The 25,721-nt window shown below is 38.6% G+C and overlaps 1 protein-coding gene across 12 annotated transcripts in view; it reads right to left on the bottom strand.

Moving 5' to 3' along the window:
- Nucleotides 1–25,721, bottom strand: part of utrn (utrophin) — a 157,850-nt gene that overhangs the window by 53,878 nt on the left and 78,251 nt on the right. For all 12 annotated transcript variants that reach the window (XM_067482977.1, XM_067482976.1, XM_067482979.1 and 9 more), the window contains 2 exons: nt 7,048–7,220; nt 4,873–5,029 (listed from right to left, as the gene is read on the bottom strand). In XM_067482977.1, the coding sequence (XP_067339078.1) occupies nt 4,873–5,029; nt 7,048–7,220 (330 nt within the window). The remainder of the gene's footprint in view (nt 1–4,872; nt 5,030–7,047; nt 7,221–25,721) is intronic.

The raw sequence follows: 25,721 nt of genomic DNA, 5'->3' as shown, positions 1-25,721 counted from the left end.
GCAAACTGTTATCACCGTGTGCCCTGTGCTGTGGTATCGATAAGATAACATCTCAACACAGCTACTTTCAGAGCTCTGCCAAACATCCCTCCTCCTGCACTCAAAAGCCTGCTATCTCTGCCTCACCACAATATTACTGCATGTCTCATCTTCTTCCAGAAAAATTAAGTCTCCCAAAAGAACCAGTACAACACACAAGCTCTTAACATCAGGAAAAGAGCTGAGTGGGACTTAAGGAGCTTGCATTATAAGAGCTCAAACAAATGACAAACCGCCATGAAAATGGTGAAAAAATAAAAATAAATATTAGACAAAGGTATTGTTAGAAAGATGCACATTTTCTCAAATATTATAGTATGGGAACATTAGACTTTGCAACTTTATACATGTACAGTACAATGACACACTTCATGAAGGCGCCTTAGAGTGGAAAAAAAACTTTTTTCCAAGCAAATCCCTGCTGGCCTATGACTGATGAGACATGACTGTGTATGTAAAAGATAAATAAGGGCAGGTCTTTAATTTGCTCTTGTTCTGTTTAAATCATACTCCCTGACATGCTCTACTAATCTACTGCTTACAGCCTTGGCTATTCTTAACTAGGTTAATAAAAAATTATTTTGAATTATTTTAAATGCTCCACTATGTTCACCAGCTAGTCACTAACTGTGCCTGTCTGTCATCTGTTGCATGGTTAGTAGTGTACAGTCAGCTTGAACAGCTATTTTGTCCAAACAGCTGCTGGCTGCTCTCAGCTAAGAGGAACAGTAGATGCTTTCACTGCAACACCTTTCATTACACACAAGTCATTTGAGCCATTAGTAATATATATTTCTGAAACTTTATTTAATCTGCAATATATCATAGTGCTTAGGTGTAATGTACACGTCTCCATGTAATATTGTTTTACTAAGCTTGCGCTTGACCCAAGTTTAATAAAACCATTAATTCAGACAGGGCTGTTCGCAGCACGAGTCTAACAAAGTCACAAAACTGCTCCTAGCAAATGGAGAGGAAGCAGATGCAAATAATTAAAAGTTACTCAAAGCAAACCAATTGTGTGTGTGTGGTGGGGGGAGGGTCCTTTACTAAGAGATAAGGTAAAGTCCACCACAGCACTTTAATCACTTTCCTTCTCCTTTACGACCTGTCCGTTCATGTGCAAATGATGCTAATCAATCATGGAGGCATAATGATTAAGATAGGTTCTGTAGCAGGTTATTAGAACCTCCTTTGCCATAGACTGGGTAATTGTATGTACTTTAAACATACCTACCACTCTACACAGAAAATCGAGTTGACCAAATGAAAGTTTAAATAGAACCACAATGCCTGTTTTTTTCAGATTTATTCACTACAAAACAGACGTGCTAGACTGTCCCAACAATGCAGACAAAATGCTACTTTTGCTGAAAGATAAGGGTCATTAAAATGCCTACGAGCACTTTATCCCTTGTTTCCACTTCTTGAACTAAATGCTGTTAATTTAATAGAGCAGACTGATGAGTTTAATCAGATGAATGCTGACTAAGGGCTTTTATTGGATAATTGAATGTGCGATTAATAAATGCTATTATGGCCATTTTAGTGGGGAAAAACACAGACGATTCAATATAAGTCACTCTCATAAGACAGGAAAATACCACTCCCTATCAAACCTTTTAAATTCTCTCCGCATATTGCCAGATTGACTGCTCCTTTCAAGCGGAATCTAATGCAACAGTAAGAAAATGGAATATCATGAAAATAAACAGGTAAAGTGTATGATATTTATCTCTTCCTATCTTTTACCTTCATACTATAAATGTCTTTCATGTCTCATTTTTGCCACGGTTTGCCACTTCCTGTTCATCACCTTCTTCTACTGACTGTTCGGACCACTGCTTTCACATATTTCTCTTCCCTCTGATTCCTTAATGCCAGCTATATTCGTTGCTCTCTGTTGGGCTAAGTGGCTTAGCTTTCGCCCTCCCCCTCCTATCTTTCCAAGTATCTCAGCAAAAAAGTGGGAAAGTATGTTTTTTATACTTTCCTTTCAAAGCTCGTAGATAGCAATTTCCATATAGTTATACACATTTATCTCATCTCTGACAGAGCAGCTGGTGCATGTATGTGTGTGTTTATCACTAAGGGACTGAAGTGTGTGTATGTATGCATCAGCACAGGGGACCTGAATGCATGTGTGTCAGTGTAAGCAAGTAATAGAGCATGACGTGTTCAAAGCCCCAGCTCTTTGTGCTGCTCTGCCTGCTCATCCCTCTCAGGGTCAGCAAGACCTCCAGGACATATATTAAGAATACAGAGTAGAAGGAAGTGAAGGGAAAATATAACGGTCAAAATGAAAAGTGAGCTCTTCTCACTTTCAGCTCGCCTGTTCCATTATTTTCTTTTTCCAAGCCAAAGACCTCGGGATGAATAGGAAACCAAAGGAGTGGACATGGTGAGAAAGAAAGAGAAAGGTGGAATCTGAAAAAAAAAAAACGAGATGCAAAGGCAGAAGACTAACAGCCACAGAGAAGAAAGACAGAAATGAGACGGAAGACCTCAAAGAGGGTAATGAGGAAAGGAAGGTGAAAGTGGAGATGTGAGTATTCTCGTGCAGTTATTGTGTTCTCTCAGCCTAATCTAATCAGCCTTATCTAATGGAGCACAACTGATCTGCCAAGTTGAGGCTCTCCATCAGGCGAGCCTCAAAATTATCTTACACCTCAGAAGAGAATTTTTGATTACCATGGTGTGCAGCATAGGAGTCACATTACCCAGCTGCCATAATCTTTTAAAAATATGTTTTTGTCTGTCAGAATCTTGAGGATTTTTTCTCCCCTGAGTCGGTTCTAGTTGTGAATAATGATTCTTTAAATCATTAAGAGACTATACTTAGTAGGTGTTACAGCAGCCAAGTAATTGATTGTTCACCGCTGAAAAGAGCCCCATTCTGTCTCTACAGTAGATCACTTATCGCTGCCTACCTCAATAAGTCAACAGCTGTCTTAGAAATACGTGAAAAAAAGAATGCACCAAATGGGTTAGGTTTAAATTTAAGTTCCTATACTTTAATGCTTCGTTTTACATGAAAATACAACCCCGCTCCAAAGAAGTTAGGACAATGTGTAAAATGTGAATAAAAACAGAGTGCAATGATTTGCTAATCTCATCAATCTCATATATTATTTACAATATAATATAAAAAACATATCTGATGTTGAAACAGACATTTTACCATTTCAGAAAAGATGGAACAGGGTGATGGTTACCAGTGTGTAGCATCAGCTCTTCTTTGAACAACAGTTAAAATCTTCGGGCCTGTGGGGATGTGGGATAAGATGTGTTGCTGCCATCAAATTACAAATGAGCCCGTATTTTCCATGAAATATTAAAATGTAGGGGTTTCATGTTCCATTGTAAATAAAATATGGGTTGATAAGATTTGCAAATCATTGCATTCTGTGTTTATTTGTATTTTACACATCGTTTCAACTTCTTTGGAATTTGGGTTGTACAATTTTGTATACCCTTCTCAAAAAGCTTCCGTTTAATTAATTTTCTGCTCTCCTCCTTCCATGTAGAGCTTTTCATGTATATTATAAGGTTTAATATATGATTACATTACACAATATGTTAATGATTGTACATAAAATTGTTTGCTACATAGTTATCAAACCTTGCACATCCTTAATGCACACAACTACAAATGTGGGTTTGTTCAAAGTAGATTACTCTCAGTGTATCCTAACACATAGATTTATATGTCTGTTGCAGGTGCATGAGTAGGGCATCTGTTGAAATCTGCATGTAACCTTCTGCCCATGCATGACTGCACATGCTGTATTTACGCTCAAGGAACTTTGGGGAACAATTGCGTGGTGAATGGGTTGTGGAGAAAGGCATTATGATGTCGAAAGCAACAATAATGGCAGTGGCAGCCTCTTGGCTTGGGAATAAAAAGTAGCCATGGGGTGAGACATTTATCTGAAAGCAATTACATGCCAATGTGTCATCACAACAACCAGTAGTAACCATAAATAAATAATACAGTGGGGAACACAGATGACAAACAGCAGTGTTGAATGCAAAAGGTGTGAATAGGTGTGCACAATAAAAGTATTGACCACTTGCTAGATTAAATGACACAGTGTAATTTACAGGTGATAACTAACAATGATTCTAAGAAGAACAGCAGTACTGATTGTACAGAATTGATTTTGATCTTTAACTCTGGGCTGAGAAAAGTTTGTGTATAGTTTCTGCTGAGTAAGTATGATCATTGTAATTCAAATGCTGAACTAAATGCACTGTAAATCCACTGCCTGGGTTTTTACTACAGTTGGTTACATTACAAAACATATTGTACAGGGTGTGTCAGATGTTTTTATTGTCAGATTCTTTGTCCCATTTGAATATATCAAATGTTTTGTCTAGTCTTGCAGCACAATGATGCTTAGGTATACATCCATCCACCAATCAACAGTTTTATCAGTAACAGGTGTATTTTTTACAGTATTATGAAGATTCTCACTCAGCTGAATTTGACCAGCATGGCCAGCATGGATGGATGAACAAAAAAAAAATTATGCTGGCTATGATCAACAGGAGTCAGAAACACAGTGCTTCCCAGCTTAATGAATATGGAAAGGGGTCAGATTGGCCATGCTGACCCCTGTCCATCACACATTAAAGCCAATAGGTGGACTAAACGTTGTGGCTTAGTGTGGGTGACTGGTGTATCGAGTAAAAACACAATCATCATTTCTCATGAGTATCAAAAAGTAAAAACCTGAAAAACTCAACTTATTGGAACATTGATGAAAACAAGGGCATGCCAGAACAAACTTACAGCGTGGCAAGAACATTGCCTGTGGAAACAGTACGCACCGTACAATGGTTCTGTTGTTGCAGCAGGGTGGGCACATCTCCTCCAATAGGCATCTGCTTAGCAAGTTCCTCATCCTTCATGCAGATCCACCTCCACAGCTCCTCCAGGAGGCCCAGCAGACGAGACCAGCGCTCAGCACTAGCCTCCAGATGGGCTCTGCCAACATACACCATTAGGGATGAGACTAAGTATATGTACTTACTCTACATGTATAAGTACCTTCAGATACTGTGTACTGATAAAAGTACTAAACAATTTTGCTTTTAGAATGAGTTGTTGGATAGTAAAATCCTCATCAATACTTTACTATTAAGAAAACCCCACGAGAACGGAAATTATAGCGCCTTCTTGTGGTAATACAAATATGGCAGAGACCCGTGCTTAATAAACAGAGCAAATTTCAATGAAAAGAACAAAACAGAAAATAAAAAAATACTAACAAACATAGATTGAGGGTGAGATACTGGATATACAGTAGAAGCGCATCAGCACTGATTGTTGAGTCTTTGCAAAACAAAGCAAACTTAAGGCAACATTCTAGTTACTATATACTGTGTAACCCTCGATTTCAGTCACAAAAACTAAACGTTTTTAAAATATTCTTGAGAAACATGAGTATGACTGTTAGAAAATGGATCTTAAGAGTCATAAGACGGCTTTACCTTTGTTATCATCAATTATCTTAGTATTAACGCAGTATTGGAGAACAAGCGTACAAAGGTAAAATCAGGCCTGATGCCCAATACTGGTATCGGCATTGGGAGATCCCTACACACCATCCACTTAAACGGTTATCATATTGCATGCATCTTCAAATATCTTTAACTATAGATAAGATACATAATGTACAGGTTTGATGTTTTTGGGAAACTGATTATATAAAAATTGAAATAAACAACTCAAAAGCCCTTACTACAAAACACCAGTAAAATCTGATTGCTGGCCACTCAAAAGAGGCTGCTGCCCTTTCCGTGTAGATCTAATTAATAAAAGGGAACACAGTTGGGAGCCGCAGTAATTGTGCGGGTGGTAGCATGCATGCAATATGTGTTGATAAGGCCTATTTTCTGCTCTCCTCTCGGCACGTATCTGAACATGTTGTACAAAGAGTTAGCCTTAATTACACATGTACTGCAATTAAGGCATAATGGGATGGATACAATCAACACATATTGGACCCCACAACCCCCACACATGCACATACACACTGTCTCTCTCTGTCTATTTTTCTTTCCCTTGTCTTCCCGTGGATAAAGTCCAGCCTACTATGTCTGCATCACTTGACAAACTCCCATTTATTCCTTTTCACTTAGAATAAAGTCATTTTACCACAGAATCTTTTGGCACAACTTTTAGTTTTATATCCCTGTTTCTTCTCAGCCTGTGTTTCCCTCAGTTTCCTCCTGCATGTGTAGTTTTGTTGTGCTCATGTCCTGCTTCATTCCACCACCCTCTCACCTCTCTTTGTCTTTCCGTCTCCATCTGGGCCTGTCAACCTCACTTCCACCCTCACTTTCTTCATCCTCTACATTGCCAACCATCACCAATCTTATTTATGCAAAGGTTGTGGCTGACGTGGCACTGTCTGTGTACTCAGAAGTTTACATGTCACTGGGGGCTCCTACTGGAGATGTGCTTTATCCCAGTGGAGCACAGGACTGTATCTGTACAGCTGATAGCTGACATCATCCAGCTGAAAAATCTGCATTGCTGCACTGCATGTCACATGTGGTTTTCTATGAATCTAAGACACTTGACCCACGCTTTATCATAAATAGAAATCTTTTTTTCCATGAACTGAGAGTTATTAATAGTCAATAAATAGTAACAGAAGCATACAGAGTTTAAAGAACAGTACATTATTGCTAACATTTAGAACATTGAATGTTTTTGTTTTGTTTTTATAAGATACATGAGAATTACAGACTCAAAGAAACTAACTTCTGCAATTAGGTCTCTGCCTCAGTTTACGGTTTGATTTACCACAAAACAGTAAACTGAGGCAGAGACCTACTTGAAGCACTGCCATGATCCAGACATTTGGCCAAGATGTCTTTCTTTCTTTTGGAAGCTGACAGCAGCAGAAAACTGCAATTTGAGCTAGGGGACCCAAAACACTAGAGAAAGGAAAAAAGACATTTTTATTTCTATGCAATAGATGGAGATTTACTGACCGGATGTTGGCAGATTTGACTTTCAGGTCACTCCAGCGTTGGTTCATGTCATCCAATCTATGTTGGAGGAACACAGCTTCCTCTGAGCTGCCCAGAGCCTTGACCATCTTCGACTTGTTTCCATCCACACTCTTGTAGATGTCATTGTGGGCATCGATCTCAGCCTGGATGTCCTGCAAATACAAAGGCAAAAAAATGTTTACAGCTGACCAATTAGAACAAAAAACCAAAAATGTGCAAGTGTACAGTCAAGGAGAGCATACAATCGATTAACTTCATATCACTTAAAACTATATGTCAGTTTTCTACACTTTCACAGCTAAATATTCATGAGCTAAAAATAGAGTTACTTGTGATTCTTTTGCACATACTGAACGTAGGGGGAGTTTACGGTATGCTGCTCACAATATTTCAGAGAGCAGAGAAGTTTATATTTTCAGGAAATGTCCTCAAGGACACTTTACTTTTAACTTCTACCCTTTCAATGAGTTGGAAGGCTCAACCCAACCAGGAGCAAGTCCCTAAGAAAAGCCTGCATCCATATTTAATGTTGCATTAGGTTATACCAGGCTCCCCCCAAAGCAGGCTTTGCTAATTTTAGGGTAGGATACAGTATGCAATACTACTATAACACACTGCTATTCCAAACCGTTTCTTCAACCCTGTGACGAAGCATGATTATTTTCCATGTGTATGTGCGTGTGACTATCCTTAACAAGGCAGTTCTATTACACAACCACAACTCAAAGGGTATGTGTGAGTGGTTGTTTGTTGGGATTGAACCACAAGGGGGGTGGGGGGTGGTGGGTGACGCAAGCAGAGGATCCTGTCAAATATTTTATTTTTAGATGTGTAAAACTGTTTCTTCTCTCGCTCTCTCTCTATTGGGACTCCCTTCAGTTGAACCCATTTCAACTGCAAATACAGAAAAGACTACTATGCCATATAAATGTGTGTAACACAGACTGCAGAATTTGCAAATCTGTCTATATCTTAGAGACAGATTTGCAAATGGGACTAAATTGGGGTAGATAAGGACAATATAATGAGACCTATAGACTACAACAGCACAGTAATTAAAATAAAATTGGACTTTCTGTGTTAAATTACCCATCTTAATTGACTGATGAGACTTGTATATCCTTCTCACTGTGGCATTGCAGATCAGAAATTTTTCAATTACCAAGTTTTAGTTTAATTTAATAGAGAAAATTGCAATTAATGTTGCTGAATTGCTTTATTGTTGTATTATCTATTATTTCAAATAAAATAATTTAGAACATAATAAAATAATAAGAGGATATTAAAAGCAGAAAGTCGCTTTCGACTCAAGAAATCTTGGATTTTGTGAGTCTGTACTGCAATGGAAACTTGGTCTATTGGCATTATCACAGTACAACACCAGCCAAATCACACACATTTCACAAATAGTGCAATACATACTGAAATTAAACAACATTAAAGAGAAAAGCCTATAAAATCATCACGTGTTTAGACACTTACTTAGACAAAAAGAGATATCAAGGCTGTAACAGACATAGAGTTGGAAGTATGTTACAGAAACATAGACGTGCATGACAGCACATGGTAGAAAAATATTTGCCAGTAATTCAGATACTCCAGCTACAGTACAAACTGAGTGCAAACAAAACAATTAAATTACCACAATCATTTATATCTCTGTACTGCAATTTACTAAATGCCAGTAGATATTATACCACAGCTGAGGCAAATCCCTCCACTGTCATTTGCAAAGATAATCACCCACTGGCTTTTTGACATAAATCGAATGACTCTTAAAGGTCATAGAAGAAAGAGAGAGAGAGAGAGAGAGAGAGAGAGAGAGAGAGACAGAGACAGAGAGTAAGAAATAGAAAGAAAGGGAAACAGACACAGGGAGAGAGGGGGACACAGTGACTGAAAGAAAGAAATAGAATGACAGTAGGACAGGCAAAGAGTCAAAGACAAAGTCAATGCACCATTAAGGCAGCTGGCCGTGTTTGAAGTCATTACTCGAGTGCTTCTCTTTTCTTCTTCTTTATCACGTTTACTTGCACTGGAATTAACTCTGACTGCATAAACACATACAGCACATAAAGCACAAACTCTGTGGACTAAACTGGACTGGGTGGTGTAAAAAGACTCAACATATTAACATAGAAAAGCACACATATATGCACAACACCAACAGACAGCAACTAATTCAACTGAACCACTACCTAAAATGAATGGATGCTGATGGGTGAAGTGATTGACTGGTGTTGGCTAAGCACAGACAGGATGGGAAAGAATCTTTCTGGCATCAAGTTAGAGCTTTTGGAAGGATGAAAACAGGAAAAAAATTATAATGCTGCTGCTTGAATAAAATAGACACAAACACCGTCATACTGATAATGGCTTCGCCCAAATTTAGTACTTTACATTAACAAACAGCAAGGACCCTTGCTGGGCTAAGCTATATTTATCTTAAACCCTCAATAACACAATTACTGTAACAGTTTGCTCTGACAAATTTGGTCCAATTCAAGTCCCAGGGTCTCATTCTATACCAATTCTCTCTCTGCATGGTAGCTCTTCCTAATAACTAGCAAAGCAGTCTAAAACCAATTATTCCATTTTAATGAGTCCAATAATGACTGTTCAGACTTCATAAAGCTGACTACATTAAATCCACAACTACAAACACAAGGGAAGATGTCAAGTGAATGGTTGATGTGTTTGTATACAAGAAACAAACAATTCTTGTTTAGTTGGAAATGCATTCAAAAATCTCTGGAAGAGCACGAATCTGTACTGTAGGTATACCTGTTCAAATTTTCTGAGCAGCTCCTGCAAACTGAAGTTCAAACCAATCATACTGGAGTGTGTGCTCAGATTCTTCCCGCTCCCCCCAGTGCCTACATCCTCTCTATCATCATAAATGTGGAAGGTTGGTAGAGAGTTTGGACAGATAGGCAAGTCCACCAAGGGTTATGGTCAAAACCTTTAAGCTCAGGGTCAAGATCCTTAGTAAATCCAAAATATAAACAATCTACAATCCAGCTACAGAGAAATCCAGCCCTTGAGAAAAATTCAAACTCTACACGGTTAAATCCAGATTGCAGTCCCAAAATGGGCAATTTACACACTTGACACACCCCTTGGCAGCACTCATGCATGCATGCCAGTGTGTGCGCTCCCCCAGTCCCACCACATGTTCGTAGCATCCTCTACAGAAAGGTAGCCAGACTGAGGACGGTGTAACGACTACCCTGCAGTCATGCTTCAGAGCTGGGACTAGGATTAACAGGACGATTTGTGCCACTGGAGGTTTGTCAAAGTGGAGGCTGGAGGCTGACGGCAGAGTTCCTCTGGCCAGGGATGGAACACAGAAATTGGGAAGGAAATCCAACAAATCTTGGGTGGAGGTCTGCGAAGTAGAGATAACAGTTTGTGTCTTGAGGGATAGGCAGGCTGATATAAACCGCAGAGTGTTCGAGGACCGATCTCGCTCTCTTCTTCAAATCTGCTATACTTCCTCTGCTTCCCCTCTGGGCATAAAAGAAGCTGTTTACACAATGTTGGGAGTCCAACCCAGGGTAAGGCCAGGGCGTTTGCTCTCCAATTACTTAGATGAAAAGTACTTTATCCTAGCCAGTTACACAGCGCTACACACTTCAAGTGGTAAGATGGTGACACAAAGAGGCATATGGTTTGCCCTCTTTTTCCCCCTGAGAAAAGGTAACATGGGCCCAAAGAGACAGTCAGCTCAGTGTCTGCGTTACTACCCGCCCCTCGGGTCTCCAGCCATGCTCTGGTCTCGTTCCATCACACCCTCCTAATCACTGCCATGACTGGGGCACTTAGTCAAAGAATGCCTTCTTCTTTTTCTGGAGCCACATGTTGGCAGAGAGCTGCCTCAAGGTTCGTGCGGGGAGTCCAACTTGTCGGCCTCTTTGAGTTGGAGCTCTGTTGATTATCTCTTCGCCCGTTAAGAAGGAGGATAGGTCGATCGTTTTCTCATTCTGCTCCTTCTCCCCATGGGATGAAGAAACCCCTTAAAAGTTGTGTTTCTTCTTTGGCTTTTTATTCCCTCAGGGCTCACACCAACACCCAGGATTGTGTCCCCATCGCTCTCTGTCGTCTTCCTCTCTTGCTCTGTTGCTCTTGTTCGCTCTGGCCACTAGACCCCCCGTTTCACACAGCTGTTTATTATTTTAATCAGTATCCTCCCTTTCCCCTCCTCTCTCCCCTAAACTAACCGAACAGACTACACACCCACTTCCTGAGGCCTGTGCTGGCAGAGAGCTTGCTAAAAAGAGAAACAGTTCAAGAAAAAAGTAGAATAGAATTTAGGTGGAACTTTCTACTTGTCTAGCTGAAGAGTAATAAAAATGTGCACATTCTGTTAAATGAGTGAAAAGAGAAAGAGCTGGGAGTTTAGCTTGATGTAGTGGCTAGAACTTAGAACAGGGCAGCTAAAATGTGCTCCACAGAAAAACTGTTCATGCATTTTAGACAGTGAACATCAACTTTATGTGTTTTATTCAAATTCTGTAAAGATTTACTGAACTACAGAAGTCACCCTGAAATTCATGTTACAAAGGCCAAATACTTTTGTATTGTTGTAACATTACAGGAGAAGCTGTGGTATATACGGTCACGGTAAAGCGATAAAAGCACTGAAATACAGTGTATATATCACATCTATATGTGGTTTGTGTGCATGTCTGCTGTCTGCTGTGTGTTGGCATTCTGAACAGCAGGGTAGACATGTGGTGTGCATCAAAGACAAGCAGACAGATGGCTGTCAAGTGAGAAAAAACTAAAGAAAATACAATGAAATGTTGCATATTCATAACACAAAGACTTTGAAGTATGCTTATCTAATAAAAAATATTCACACCATAAAGGCCCCTAAAAAGCATTTTCGATTCATGCTGACAAATATATACTGTTTAAGGGCTTTCTGCTAAAGGATGTAAAATCTACTAAAAAAATGACACGTTTGACAGGCATAGCTAATTCTACAATGAGCTGAAACTGAGATTAAAGAAAACTGAGATCTGAAACATGGAATATTTCAAAACATGGATATGTTAACAGTTATTCACAACAACAAACACTTAACAAGTAAGCAATAACACGTATGTGGAGCTTAAGGCGGGGTGGGGGTGGGTTGGGGTTGGGGGGGGTGTAATTTTGGGCTACATTAATAAGATAAGAAGATTAAGACTAATACTCAGCTAAGAATGTAACACATCAATTCCCTCAGGCTAAATAAAGTAGAGGTGAGAAAAAATAAGTTAACTTAAGAAGAAGAGTGAACACATGTATACAAGAGGAGGGCACAAAATATAAAAATAATAAAATTCACAGAAGAAAAAATAAAGAGACAAAAAGATAAAAGAAAGAAAGGAAATAAAAAACACAATAAACATATATGAAAGAACATACAAGAACAAGAAAAGCTCTAGTATGACCTTTCTCTCTTTTACTGACCCCTCTAGTATTTCCCATCGTTTATTAAAGGTGAGGAAAAAAAGTCTTGATAAATTTTAACATAAGACTTTTGAAATTGTTGTCCAGAGCAGAAGTATTGAAACAGATATACATTTTCAGTGCTTTCGCAGATTTATTTTGAAATAACATGTTGGATAGTACAAGTCTTAGTTTTAGTTTGAGTAGGCTTATGTCAAAATAGAATAAACTCTGGGAAATATATCCCCTTTAAACACTTACTGCTCAGCTTTATGGGCTCAAAAAAGCAACTAGACAAATACCAACAAAGTTAAAGAAAGTCATTAATTTATGTTTTATAGAAAGTCCTTGGTGGTCCAGAGTTGCCTGGAGTCATAGAAACAGACATAATGTGTTTAGTAATGCTCTGCATTCAGCTTCATCTTATCACAGTCTATTACCTCCATCTGATCACAATATGACATTTTTTTTCCATACAGAGTAAACAGTCCAATTATGTAATTGATTTATTTCCTAAACTCTTCACCAATAAAAAAACTCTATATTTCTTCTGGCCATCATCTTGTGTGCTTTGATGCATTTGTCTGACTCTGATCACTAAGAGTTTATATCATCAATAAATGCCAGTGCAGCCATACATGCCCAAGCTATACCAGAACAACCATGTTTGACAGATAAGGGGGTATGCTTTGGTTCACGAGCTGGTTCTGTTTTTCTTGTGGTCATCAGTCTACCAAGTCATGTTCCTGTAAGAACTTTCCATGTACCTAACTATTGATTCTGGCAAAACTATTATTTTTGTTTGGCAAATTCTTTGACAGATTTCAGTTTTTTAGTCTCATTATTATCTTCTTCACTTTCATTGTCACACATAATGTAAGACAAGTCAACCTTATTCCAAAACCGCAGATACCAACTATAAAATCACCCTGAGCCACATCTGAGCTCTTCTGTGCATGAATTTAAACATTGCACAGCTGCCCAAATCCACAACTATGACACTGACACTGACATGAGGTATTCATAATTATCTCTACTTGAATGTGCCAAAGTGCAAAAGGGACGTTTCAAAACCCAGTCCAGTCCAGACTATGTTTGGAAACACTGAAAAATAAAATATATAAATCATCTAATTAAAAAAATCCAGAGTTTGCAAATTATTTGTGAACATTTTAGACTATTTACCAGCTAAAGTTAAATATTTGTTGCAGTCAGTGGAGAGTAAAAACCAAGTAAAAGAGGGGTGAATACTGAACTTGCTGTATATTTGTCAGGTGGCCAAAAACAGGGCAACAGATAAATGCTAATATTGCTGGATGTATAAAGAGGCAACTGTTTGCAAGGAAATAAACTATGTCATAAGTTGATAATATGCCAATATTGTGCTTCAAAATACTGTATTTAGTGCCCAAAAGTGAACTACTCTGTTTTAACTGCTGTAGGTTTTGTGTATCATTTCTTTATACAACAGAAAAGTACGAGAACTCAAAAAAAGGTTGCCTGTTGTTTTCATCATCCAAATAGAAATAAAAACTAAAATGGAAAATGTTAAAAAGTCAAAGAGCAACAGCTAAAAGTGAGGAGGCAGAAGCAGAACAATTCCCTTTCTCAGATGATGTTAAGAGGGAGCAGAGGCCATACTGTTTAACTAAAGTTGTGCAACCATATCGTAGGATCACAAGCATAACAAATAACACCATAATGGACAAACATGGCCAGATAAACACAGATACACAAAGAGACCAGCAGCTCAATCCCATTAGCAGACCCCTGTACCATGCTAAAGCTCAGTAATAAATCCTCGTCAGAGATTCAGTATCATCAAAGATTCATCCAATTCAATCGAATAGAGGCTTATTGTCACTAAAATGTATAATGACAGAAATCCACATAGCTGCAGCATTCCACTATAATTCTCAGCCTTCCAAAGAGATCACATCTAATGAGTTCACTTCCTGTGCCCCAAGTTATCACCGTCACTCTTCCTGTTGGGTGGCCATATCTAAGGAAGGCCCTGATGTGTAAGTCTGGCAGCTCATCTAGCAGCAAACTAGGCAAACAGTGGAACAGAGTGTACTGGTTTGATGTAAGAGAAAAACTATTTCCATATTAGATCAACGTAGAGTGCCTCTTTGCACTCATTCGTAAAGCTTTTTTAATGTAACCCTTTTTTGGGAATATGATCACAGTGAACAGTTTTAACACATGCTTTGCTTTTGTGAAGGTTAGTGCTGCTGCCACACTGACCGTTAGTTACAGTAGGAGAATGAATGGAGAAAATATTGTCAGTAGAATAGAACAACACTTTAAAAGTAGTGCTCTTCCACTGAAGATCTGCATCATTATGTCCACTTTTTTCCAGTATATCTCAGGAAAATAATAACCAGAAATACAGTTCTGGATTATAAAACATGGACAGCAATGTCAAACCAATAAACCATGTCCTTGGAAGTGCGAACTGCTAAGATGCACATTAAAAAAACACTGTTCAATAGTCAACTGACAGCTGACCTCCACTGATGTGACAGAGCTGCCATTAGAGGGGACAAAGGTCAAGCAGATCACTAATAACGTGTTTTAGAGGTCTAGTAATGCTCCAAAAGTCACATCTATGTAACCATAAGCAAGAAAAAAGGACATCTTCAAATTAATATAGAACGACCTAAACAGGAAAATTGAAATTGACTAGAAGTGCTGTCTACCGTTACCCGATAATCAACTATTGATTCTGGGGAGGCTTTTCTGTTTTTGTGTGAATGCCTTTCGTTGGAAATGTTGGTCATAAATGGTATACAGTACAAGGTTGGATTTTATGAAGATCTGTAGAATCATAGCTATGACAGAGTTCAGTTACAGTATCATATTAAAATAGAGGTCTATTAAAATGTAAATTATTTATTCTTGGATGACAGACCATTTCAGGTAAAGTATTTACAGTAATATTGAATTAGGAATTTTTTTTTTTTTTTTTATCAACTTACAGATTTGAGTGGATTTTAAAACTGGATCAAGGATCTTGACCACAGTGTGGATGGTTCAGCACATAGCCACGATACACCCAAAAACATTGACATAAAGTCACCGACAAGATCGCATCTAAAGCTGTTGTCACCTCTATAACAGGCTGATACAGAAGCACAAATTGTGCATGAAGCTTTCACCTGCTGTGTTTAATGGGAGGAATGTGACCTCAATACATTAAATGACTTGGCCTAGTAGCACTGTGTGTTAAATGTGTGTTGTTTCTAGCTGTAGATGACTGTGTTAAACAGAAACTGCAGCATTATGGCGCTGAAGTCAAAATAATAAATCATCACACTTCCTAATAAGTTGGAAAAGATGATACCAAATTTGGGGGGTGACTGAAAAAATAAAAATCACAGTCAAACACAGAAACAACCAAAATACAATGACAGGCATTATCATCATAAAAACAACATGATCTGTGGGCTGGCCTAGAGCAAGAGACAAACTGACAGAAACTGATGGATGGAAGGAGAAGATCATAAATTAGTACTTGCTAAAGTAAATAAAGTAGAAAAAGTAATATATAAAGGTAAAAAAAAAGTGAGAAAGACAAGAAAAATGTGAGTAAATCAGCAGATGTAATCTTCAAAATACCACAAAGAATGCAACAGTAAAGATAAAAGTGCGGAGCTAGTTATGAACACATGACAGAATTCTAAAGATATTTTTCTGTCATTTGAATGTTTTTGTTCCAGCAACAGAGAAAACAGACATGCATAACAAGTAGTGAGGGGAAAGGGTGTATTCACACCTTCCTCTCACCTCCAATAAAAACAAAAAACATTCCACCATTGTTGATAACCCCGAGTCTACCTAATAATATTTTCCAGGGATGTCACATATCCATCTATTATTTTTAGTATCAGTATCTGAATTAGGATCACTGCCAAGTACAGTACGTTTTAACATACAAGGAATTTGTCTTGGCGAGTTGCTGCAAAAACTAGTTACAATGTATAAAATGAGAAAGACAAAACACACATTCATAAATATAGACAGAGTTATGCCCCATGACTTGCACTGATGTGGAACATCATGTAGTGATGTGTGGGACAAGATTTTGTGTCAATGGGCAATGATGATAAGGCCAAAAGCTGTCGGGAAGAAAGTGTTGTTGTGGTGGTCGTGAAGCTCGATGTCTTGCCAGAGGGGAGTCCTTCAAAAACACTCTGTACCAGGTGGGAGGAGTTGGCCACAATCTTCCCCACAACCATCAGGCTCCAGGAGTCATGAAGGTCTTGGAGCGATGGCAGATTGCAGCCAATCCCCCTTTCAGTCAAGAGAATTGGCAGTGGAGGCAGCATACAAATCGGTGATGGAGCAGGTCAGATGGACTCAAAAATAGCAGTGTAGAAGTGTTCCATCCTTGATGCTGACAGGTTCAATTTCTTCAGCTGCCACAGGAAATGCATACTGTGCTTTGCCTTGTTTGTCAGGGAGCTAATCTTTGTCTTTCATTTTAAGTCTTTAGTGATTATGGCACCCAGAAAGCAAATGGACTTCACAGTGTTAGCTGGGGAGCCACTTTTGGTGGTGGGGGCGGATGGAACTAGGTTCTTTCTGAAATCCACAAGCATGTTCACTCTTTTAGCCCACCAGAACACTGTGTGGCCAGTCTCCTACTATATGCAGACTCATTACAATGACCCTAATAAGAGTGGTGTCATTCGAGAAACTTGTGAATATTGAAGGACTGGTGGCTTGAGGTGCAGATGTTGGTGTATGGGGAGAAGAGCAGGGGGAAAGAATTCACCCTTGTGTGGATCCAATGCTGATGGTTAAAGGGTCAGAGACATGTTAGGCCAACTTCAAGTGTTGCTTCGCATTAGTCAGGAAGTCTGTAATCCACCTGCAGGTGCAGTCAGACACACTCGGATGACAGTATTAAGGGTAGAACTAAATTCCACAAATGCGATCCTAACATTCATTGTTGGATAGTCCAGGTTCTGGCCAATGAATTCTGAGTTTACAGAGTGTGAAGATCTTTTAGCTCTGTAGAGAAACTGCAGGAGATCAAGGAAAAGGTCTGTGAAGGTTCTGAGGTAGGATAACTCAAGGAACTTGAAAGACTTGTACATCAATGTCAAGACAATGACCTTGTATGTGCTCATTAAAGTCCACCTAGGTGAGATTCCCTCCTTTGAATTTACTGTTCACGTGCTCCTCAATGGTGAGTGACTTTGTTGGGCTGCTGGTGGTGGTGGTGGTGGTGGGGGGTACTCACTCTATCAACTCAATTGCTTGTATATGCAACATCATTGCTTTCAAGCACAAAACTAAAGAAAACAAACAAGCAAACAAAGAACTCTTCAGAGGTTCACAGGGAAAAAAACTAAAATAAATTATTGGCATTTTGAATCTGTAAAATTGACCAACTCTACGCACATCTTTTTTAGTAGACTTTCATTAAAGTTTAAGACCTGCTGGTCAGCTCTGTGGTAGTTATTTTATTTTGTCTCTGACCCAATTTATTCTTGTTAAATGGAGGGGAAGAGTTTCCCAATTGCAGTGGCCCTGCTGGCTGGGGTCTAGCTTTGAGTATGCAATGATGGAATAATCTGTGCACTCTTAAATAACTGCTATATCAGTGTCATGCATACATTAGCCCAACTGGGATTTGGACATGACATCTGGATGACAATTACAGCACAATTACAGGTAAAAATCTATACGTAATAAGCTTCTCGTTGACTTTTTGGTTTGATGATCTAAAAGCCACAATCCACTCTGCTGTGTGTCAACCTCGGTTTAATTACAAACACAATGTCACTGTAATCAATCACTCAAGCAGCATGAGGGGAACAAGAAGCGCCAACTGGTGATAGATGATGCATATTTTTATCAACCAAAATCAGACAGTGTAAGTGTGTGACTCTCTAAAAGCTACAGACAGAATTATGGTCAGGCCCCTCGAGGGAAAAAAAAAAAAAAACACTGGGTGTGACTCCCAATAGAGGTGCAGTTCAATAGAAAAGATAAGACCCCAGAGTTTCCAAACACCAGCCCCTGTGCAACAACAGCTGTGATGATTCTGAAAACAAAAGCAACACCGAGGATTCTGATTTTGAAACGTTAAAAATGTATTAAATACAGAACTGTACGTGGCTTACAGGCTAGGAGGAACTCAACAAAAATAATTCGGACAGCTTGATAGCTTTTTCCATGTTTGTTAGTTTGTACTTGTTGTGAAACACAAAGGTTATTGCAGCGGGTTTAATGAAATAAAGAAGACACTTGATTAAAAGAAAATAAAGGCTCAAATGGAGGAAAAGTCATTGAGCACACTTGACTGTGAAAAAATTAAAGCCAAGCCAAACAGCAGCTTCTTGGCCTGACAGCCTCCCTGACAGACATTGAAACTTCCAATAAAGTGCATTTGAGTGTATGAAAATTCAAAAATACTGGTTATTTGTACCACTGACATTTCTCCTTTCAAGCCGAACCCTCGTAAGATTGAAAGAAAAACAAGGAATTCTTTGCAAAACACTATTAGACTCATGCCAGACTGCCAGATAAAAACAAAGCCTGCAGCATTCGGTGAATATACAATAAGGCTGTTTTGGAAAACCTGCGTTGAGGATATGAAGCTCTGAGGAAGAAGCAATGACACTGACATAGTGGGCACTTAAGAGTATGATTAGTTCTTTTTATTGCAGTGCAGTTGTGTGGTTATAGAGCCGCTCTCTACATCCTACCCCTCATATACTTTGGATCCCTTTTCTTAGTCATGTTCACCTTCCTCCACTACTGTCAACTCCAACTCCCCTTCTATCTCACGCTTTCAGAGCTTCTGTTTTAACCTACTCAGTTTTTTTTCCCCTCTTGCCTCCTCCACCCTGTTTATTTATTGCAGAGGGAAGGTGAATGAGATATCTTACCTTTACAGGTCTCCCTCTAAACTCAGCCCTCCTCCCATCAGCAGAACAACTGTCTGACTTTTGGCTTATTACTCCCTGAAATATTTACTTTTGAAGAGCTGTCTTGACATTGCAATGTTTTCTGTCTCTCAGTACTAAATTACTTCACCCATCACTTATGCACGACTCTAGTTAGTCTTCCTTTCCTATCCATTTCTTCCCTCTTTATATTGTATATATCACTTTACTTGTCTTTTCGGTCATAAAATTCACTGTGTGTCGCTATTAAGATCACAACTTAACAGCCGTTTGCTATTTCTCAGAGAAAATGTCTAATTTTCTGCTGTAATCAACAGTGCACTGATATCCAGTGTACCCATCTGATTTTAAAATAGACTTAACTCAGAAGAAGCTTTTTTTTCTGGCACTCTAAACTGCTTTAATTCTCATGAACACCTCACATTCAGTGTCCCACTGTGACTCTACTACCTGAGGATGGTTGAAGTGCTACAGCTTAGAGCATGATGTGGACTCCAGTGATCCACTTTCTTGCTAAGGACATGCATTGAGCTGCTTTCTTCACTTCACTAGGCATAAGGTGAAAGTAAGAACATTGAAAGGAGAAAGTGTTATTTCCGTTCATTTGGTTTCTCTCCTAAAGCTCTATATCTCTAAAGACATGTTTACTTTTTATCAATGACAAAAGCAAGATTCTCCAGTCATTTGAAGTAAATAACTGAATCAACTTTGCTAATATTTTTCCTTTTCAATAACACGTACAGCATCTTGTTCTCTTTTGACACAGAGACAACACAGGGAAATTAACTTCAGGTTAGATAATATTCTGTCTTCACGGCCTTTTCTCTCCAAAGATCAGATTCCACAAAGTCTCAAGTCAGGATAGCACACTACCTAAAACTTGCCTGTAACGCTATTCCTTCCAGAGGACGAGTCAGGAGCACTTGAATTAACTTCTTTCATTTTTCAGCATTCACACCTCCACTTGAGTTTAAAAGTAGTCAACCAGCAACACTACTGCCTTTGGTTCTGCTGTCACCAGCTGTGACAACTGACACAAATTATATATAGTTTATACCAGACTAGGCATTAAAAATCATCCAGATAATTATTGTTACATTTTGTGAAGGTGGCCTTGATAATGATGATAAAATAATGAGTAATTATTAATCAATAAATGCTCAGCATTTGACTCAACTCTGCTGCACAATCATCAGATTTTAACTGGGTTACGTAGCTGATGACTCAGGACAAGACTTGAGAATATTGTGGCATAGAGTAGTTAGGTCCTAAACATGTGAGTTTTGTCACACTGCTCTTCACAGAAAGAAGCATCTACAAATATGAGGAGAAACTAACTGTAAGTCTGTGAATGTCCAATAAATGACAAATGTTACCAATGGCAAGTTTGTTCTTTTGTACTCTCTAAAGCTGAGCTCTATTTGTGTGTAACCCAAGATTGTTTGATGGGAAAGATATGCTACTCTGGAACATGTTGTACAACCACAAGTAAATGATACATCTTTATTCTTGAGGCCCATTTCATGTCAATTTCTGAAGTTGCATTCTCTCAGACAATTATTTGTTTTCATTCATATCAATATTTTAAGCTAATAAACTTATATTTTCAAACTAGGACCAGGATCCAGTACGTGGATAAAGTGGCTCCTGCAAAATATCCCCATCAGCTGCAACAATAATACTAGTGGTCTCAAATAATATTATGGAGCACAAGGGTCAGCATGGCCTCTCTGAACAGACTACTAAGCACCACTATACGCAGCAAATGCAGAGGATGTAGAAGTACACAAAATCACTACTAAGTAAAAGCCTAAAAAAAATTCTCCATTACAAGTACCAATTCAAACCTTTTAAAAAGTACTAAGCAGATTAATATATCACCCACCTAGAAAATGCGTTCAAAAAACAATAAAGAATCCTCAAAGCTGTTAGTTACACTGCACAAATACTGACACGTGTCCTGTTTACTAATGTTACTGCAAGCACACAACCATGATCAGATCTGCACTCAAATCTATAGCTGAAATATAACTTGATGCCAATGTTATAATTATGATATTACTTATTTATTAGAATAAAATGTGGATTTCATGCAGAGATATGTTTCTGGATTTGATATGTTTAATCCCTGCTCACAACCCTTCACACTAAATCCCAGCAATTATCCATCACACTAATTAGCACAACACTTGACTCCATATACAACTTGTGCCTGCTACTAATGAGACATATTCTGTCAGACGTTAACTGAGGCACAAATGGAATTCTGAAGAAGCTCATTGAACTGGAATAGGTCCTAACAACTTTTTGGTGTCCTTTTTGATGCTGCCAAAAAATGTAATCACCTACATACTGTAATCAAGGAGACGGGAAGAAAACTCAGTGATGTGACTCACTGCAGGTCATTATGGGGTTCTGAGCTTGTTTAAAGGCTAGGTCGTGAAATGAGAGGCTGAGACAGGGTATCATTAATCTGACAACTAATCAGTTTTTTAGAGCCTATTAACTTAGTGAGATTTAACGACCACAACAAGGTGTTATTACAACTAAATATTGATGTTAAAGATGAACAGTGAAATTCTATTGACAGGCATCTACACAAAGGTTTACATAACTGGCATTGTTTTTAATGGTCAAAAGGTTGGCTGTCTTCAGTTTCTGTTAATGTGACACTGTTTATTTGGAAATATATAATCTGAAAAGCAATTTATTTCTGCTGCTCTTTGAAAGAATATAGGAGTCACTGCAATTATTCCTTTCAAAGACACACAGCAACACCCCCCACGCACTCACAAACGCACACTCTTGCAGATAGTTGGTCCTGTATTGCAGGAATGTGACAGTGAGTGTTTTCAGTTTTCATGCTAAAGCTTCTGTGGATTGTTACATTATCAATTTTCACATTACAAGATGCACACATTTTTCTGACACAAAATTAAAGGACAATAGCACGTACTATCAATTTAATACTAATCACCCACATTAGGTGATTTTTGCAGTAGCACATACCCAACCAGTCAAAAGTATAAAATATAAAAAAATAAATAAATAAAAAATTGGCAAGTTGTAAATGAGAGCCACGCTCTGTTTGACAGGGCCAATTATAGAGGATTTGCTTCTTCTGTATATAGACACAATGATGGATGGTATTGCATAAATTTGTTCTTGTTTCTTGTCAAAATAAAGTTTACGCAGATGCGCTCATAACATTGTAACATAGCACCAAAGAAGGAAGAAAAATAGAAGGACCACAGCATGACCCCTACCAACTGTAAATGACCTCACTTTAAAAATCTGTGTAAATGCAGGGACACAGCTTTTGAACTTGCACTTACACCAAGTACACAAGTGATGAAACAAAATAATCTGCAAGAATGACAAGAAAGGTGGGGAAGGAAATAAAGATCAGAGCATGTGAGGCCTTAAAAAAAGGATGTATTTCCCTTTTGCCTGGATTCTAACAAAAGGAAATAGTTCTGAGCTTTTACAAAGTATACACATTCCCCAGTTTGATCTGTCTGCACTCCTTTCGGAATGATTAAACAACAGCCACGCTCTGAAAAGCATTGTTGGTGAGTTAGACTCAAGGAAAAGTCTAATTACATGGATAGACACAATTTGTGTGCAAAAGCAACATTGCGAGAGGAGTGCTGAAGGTAAAACAACGTGTTTGTGGATACAGAATTCAGGCATTGCAGTGTGTGTGTGAGAGCTTGATTTTCTTGTAGTGATTGAAGATGTGCTCTACTGAAACACCGTGGGATGTGTGTGCTACCTGAAAGAAGTTAATAACCAAACAACAGCTTCTTTCACCACTGAAGAGCAGGAACATGAGGGGTGACAAGAACATGAGAGAGGTGAAGGAAAAAAAAGGAAAGCATTCCTTGCGCTGATCTGTGCATCTGTGGTTTCTGCCATAGACTAGTTTCTCAAATGAGGATAATAGAATGTAGGTAGGGCGAGAACAGAGCCAAAAACACCCAGTCTGGGCCAGCCCCATGGAGGCTACGGCACACACTTCAAAGAGCCCTGAAGTAGACACAACTTTTGTCCAAGTGCCCCTTGTGACTTCAAAGATGCTTGCAAATATACATGTTAATCATACTTCTGCGTGCTCGAATACGTTTGCTCTGTGTCAGTCACGCTAGGACCTAAGATGAGTCAATAACACGGCAAAGTGCGCAGCCATATAAAGTGTCAACTTATAGGAGACAAAGGACTTAGTCAGAATTGCTGTCACAAAAGTAGAACATCACAAACCAGACACTACAAATGTAATAGAAAGCCAAGGACCATAATTAGTCTTACTACAACAGTCCACTGCCCAAACAGTGTCTTCAAATTTCTCTTTATTAGGAAACACTGTCTTACCATGTTTAATAACTACACTTGTGACCATTCCTCATCACTTAGTTTGGGCCAGTGTTCTTTGGGAGTTCCCAGAAGCAGGGAACAATCTACTAATAGATGCACCAGCAGGAACTTTTAGACTGTTACTGCATCTGAACTAAATATCGATTTTGTGTTATTGCTGGCCCGTCAAACAACTTGCAAATGGTGATCACTACTGAAATCTGAAGAACCAGACATTTAGCATTTGGAGCTGCCATTATGAAAAAGTTGCAGTTTTATTACTCTTTTGAAAAGCCCTAAATCCCATGCGGTCATTGGCACATAGAAGTCAACAAATGTGTCTATGAACCTCTTACCTTGGAACTATTTGTTTTATAACCTTTGGCAAACCGGCTTCGCATTAATGCAGTCACGTCGTGTCATTAACAAGAACGAACAGATGTTACCAAGCAACCAACTTTACATTTTTTAATGACCTTCCTATTTGCATTGGCTATGCCATTAATCAAGTTCATTTCCTTTGAAAGGCAAATACCTTAACTACATCAGAATGACATTGCAGTGATCTTTTTCTTACAGCTGGGAATGCACATGAACAAACAAAATCCCACACCTTGTCTTACTTAAAGTGGAATATTTATCAGTTCACAATGCTTTGGTGTCCTGGACCTTTACATCATTAAACCTGTATACTCCACAAACACATACAATAATCAAATCACAGAAGACACTAAACACTCAGAACTTGACTTTCTTTGGCGGCTGCAGCTCCACCAGTCAGTTCGGGTACAATCCAAAGTGTACGGGAGATCAGACACAGATCTGACAGAGCCAATCTCAATCAGTAAAAATACGTTTAGAGTGTGATCATGTGTAGAAAGCGTAAGTGACAAGCAAGCTGATACCCGCTGTGTGTAGATAGCTAGGATGATTAAAGTACGAGCATATCTGCTTTGTGAAGCATGCATTGCAGAGTCAACTGAGAAATGTTACTGAAAACCACAACAGGCAATCTTCTGCATGTTTAAATAAGGTTATGTAAGTGTTTGCAACGTACTGTAGCTACTTAAACCTGTCAGGTTAATCCAGTATATTTCAGGAACTGATATAAAAAGTTGTCTCATGGACCTTAGCTGTCAAATCCATCCATGCAGTTTTAAACACCAAATAATTTAAGTACAGCCAAAGTTGAATTTTGTATCCTACTATTAAATGAGTGTTTCAGATATGTCATAATTTAAGCTGGTAGCTGTGCAGTAGAGTAAGATAACAACTAAGACATATGAGAAAAAGTGATAAACACAGAAAAAGAGAGGGCTGATATCTACATTCCCTCAGATGTTCTTTTGGTGATGAGTACTGTATTCGCACACACACACACACCCACACACACACACACTTATGCTGTCTTCTTTTTAATCTGTAAGTGTTGCCTTTGATCTGCCTCAATGAGGAAATGCACATTCAAAAGTAGCAAGAGCAGGAGATGAAAGGCCTGTCCAATTACAGAGAACTAAAATGATCTCTGAAATATGCAGTGTTTCATAAACACTTGCACACATTAGTAGTATGATTCAGTAAAAAGTTTATACGCCTACACATTTACAATTACGACGAGGTAAGAAAGCATTATGAATACAAATATTAATCCTGTTAATCATTAAACACACACGCTGCATAGTCTGACACATCGTTAATAGAGAATTTTACCTACACAAAATAGCAACACAGAACTGTTTTTAGAACCAGAATGGTGCTAAAAATAAACCTAGGAGCCAAATAACAAATTAAAGCATTTTCAAGGGTCCCAGGATTTATCGACATCAGTCTGAAAAGACTGTGTAATGCCCAGTATGCCCTACTGCTCAATGTACTCAAGCAACCCTGTGGTCCGTGGACGACCGCCTTACCAACTGAGCTACAGTAGTTTTGATTGAT

This window comes from Channa argus, chromosome 17 (assembly GCF_033026475.1).
Source record: "Channa argus isolate prfri chromosome 17, Channa argus male v1.0, whole genome shotgun sequence".
NCBI classification, from domain to species: domain Eukaryota; kingdom Metazoa; phylum Chordata; class Actinopteri; order Anabantiformes; family Channidae; genus Channa; species Channa argus.
Note: the sequence above shows the minus strand (reverse complement) of the source record. Positions and strands in the feature narration are given on the sequence as shown.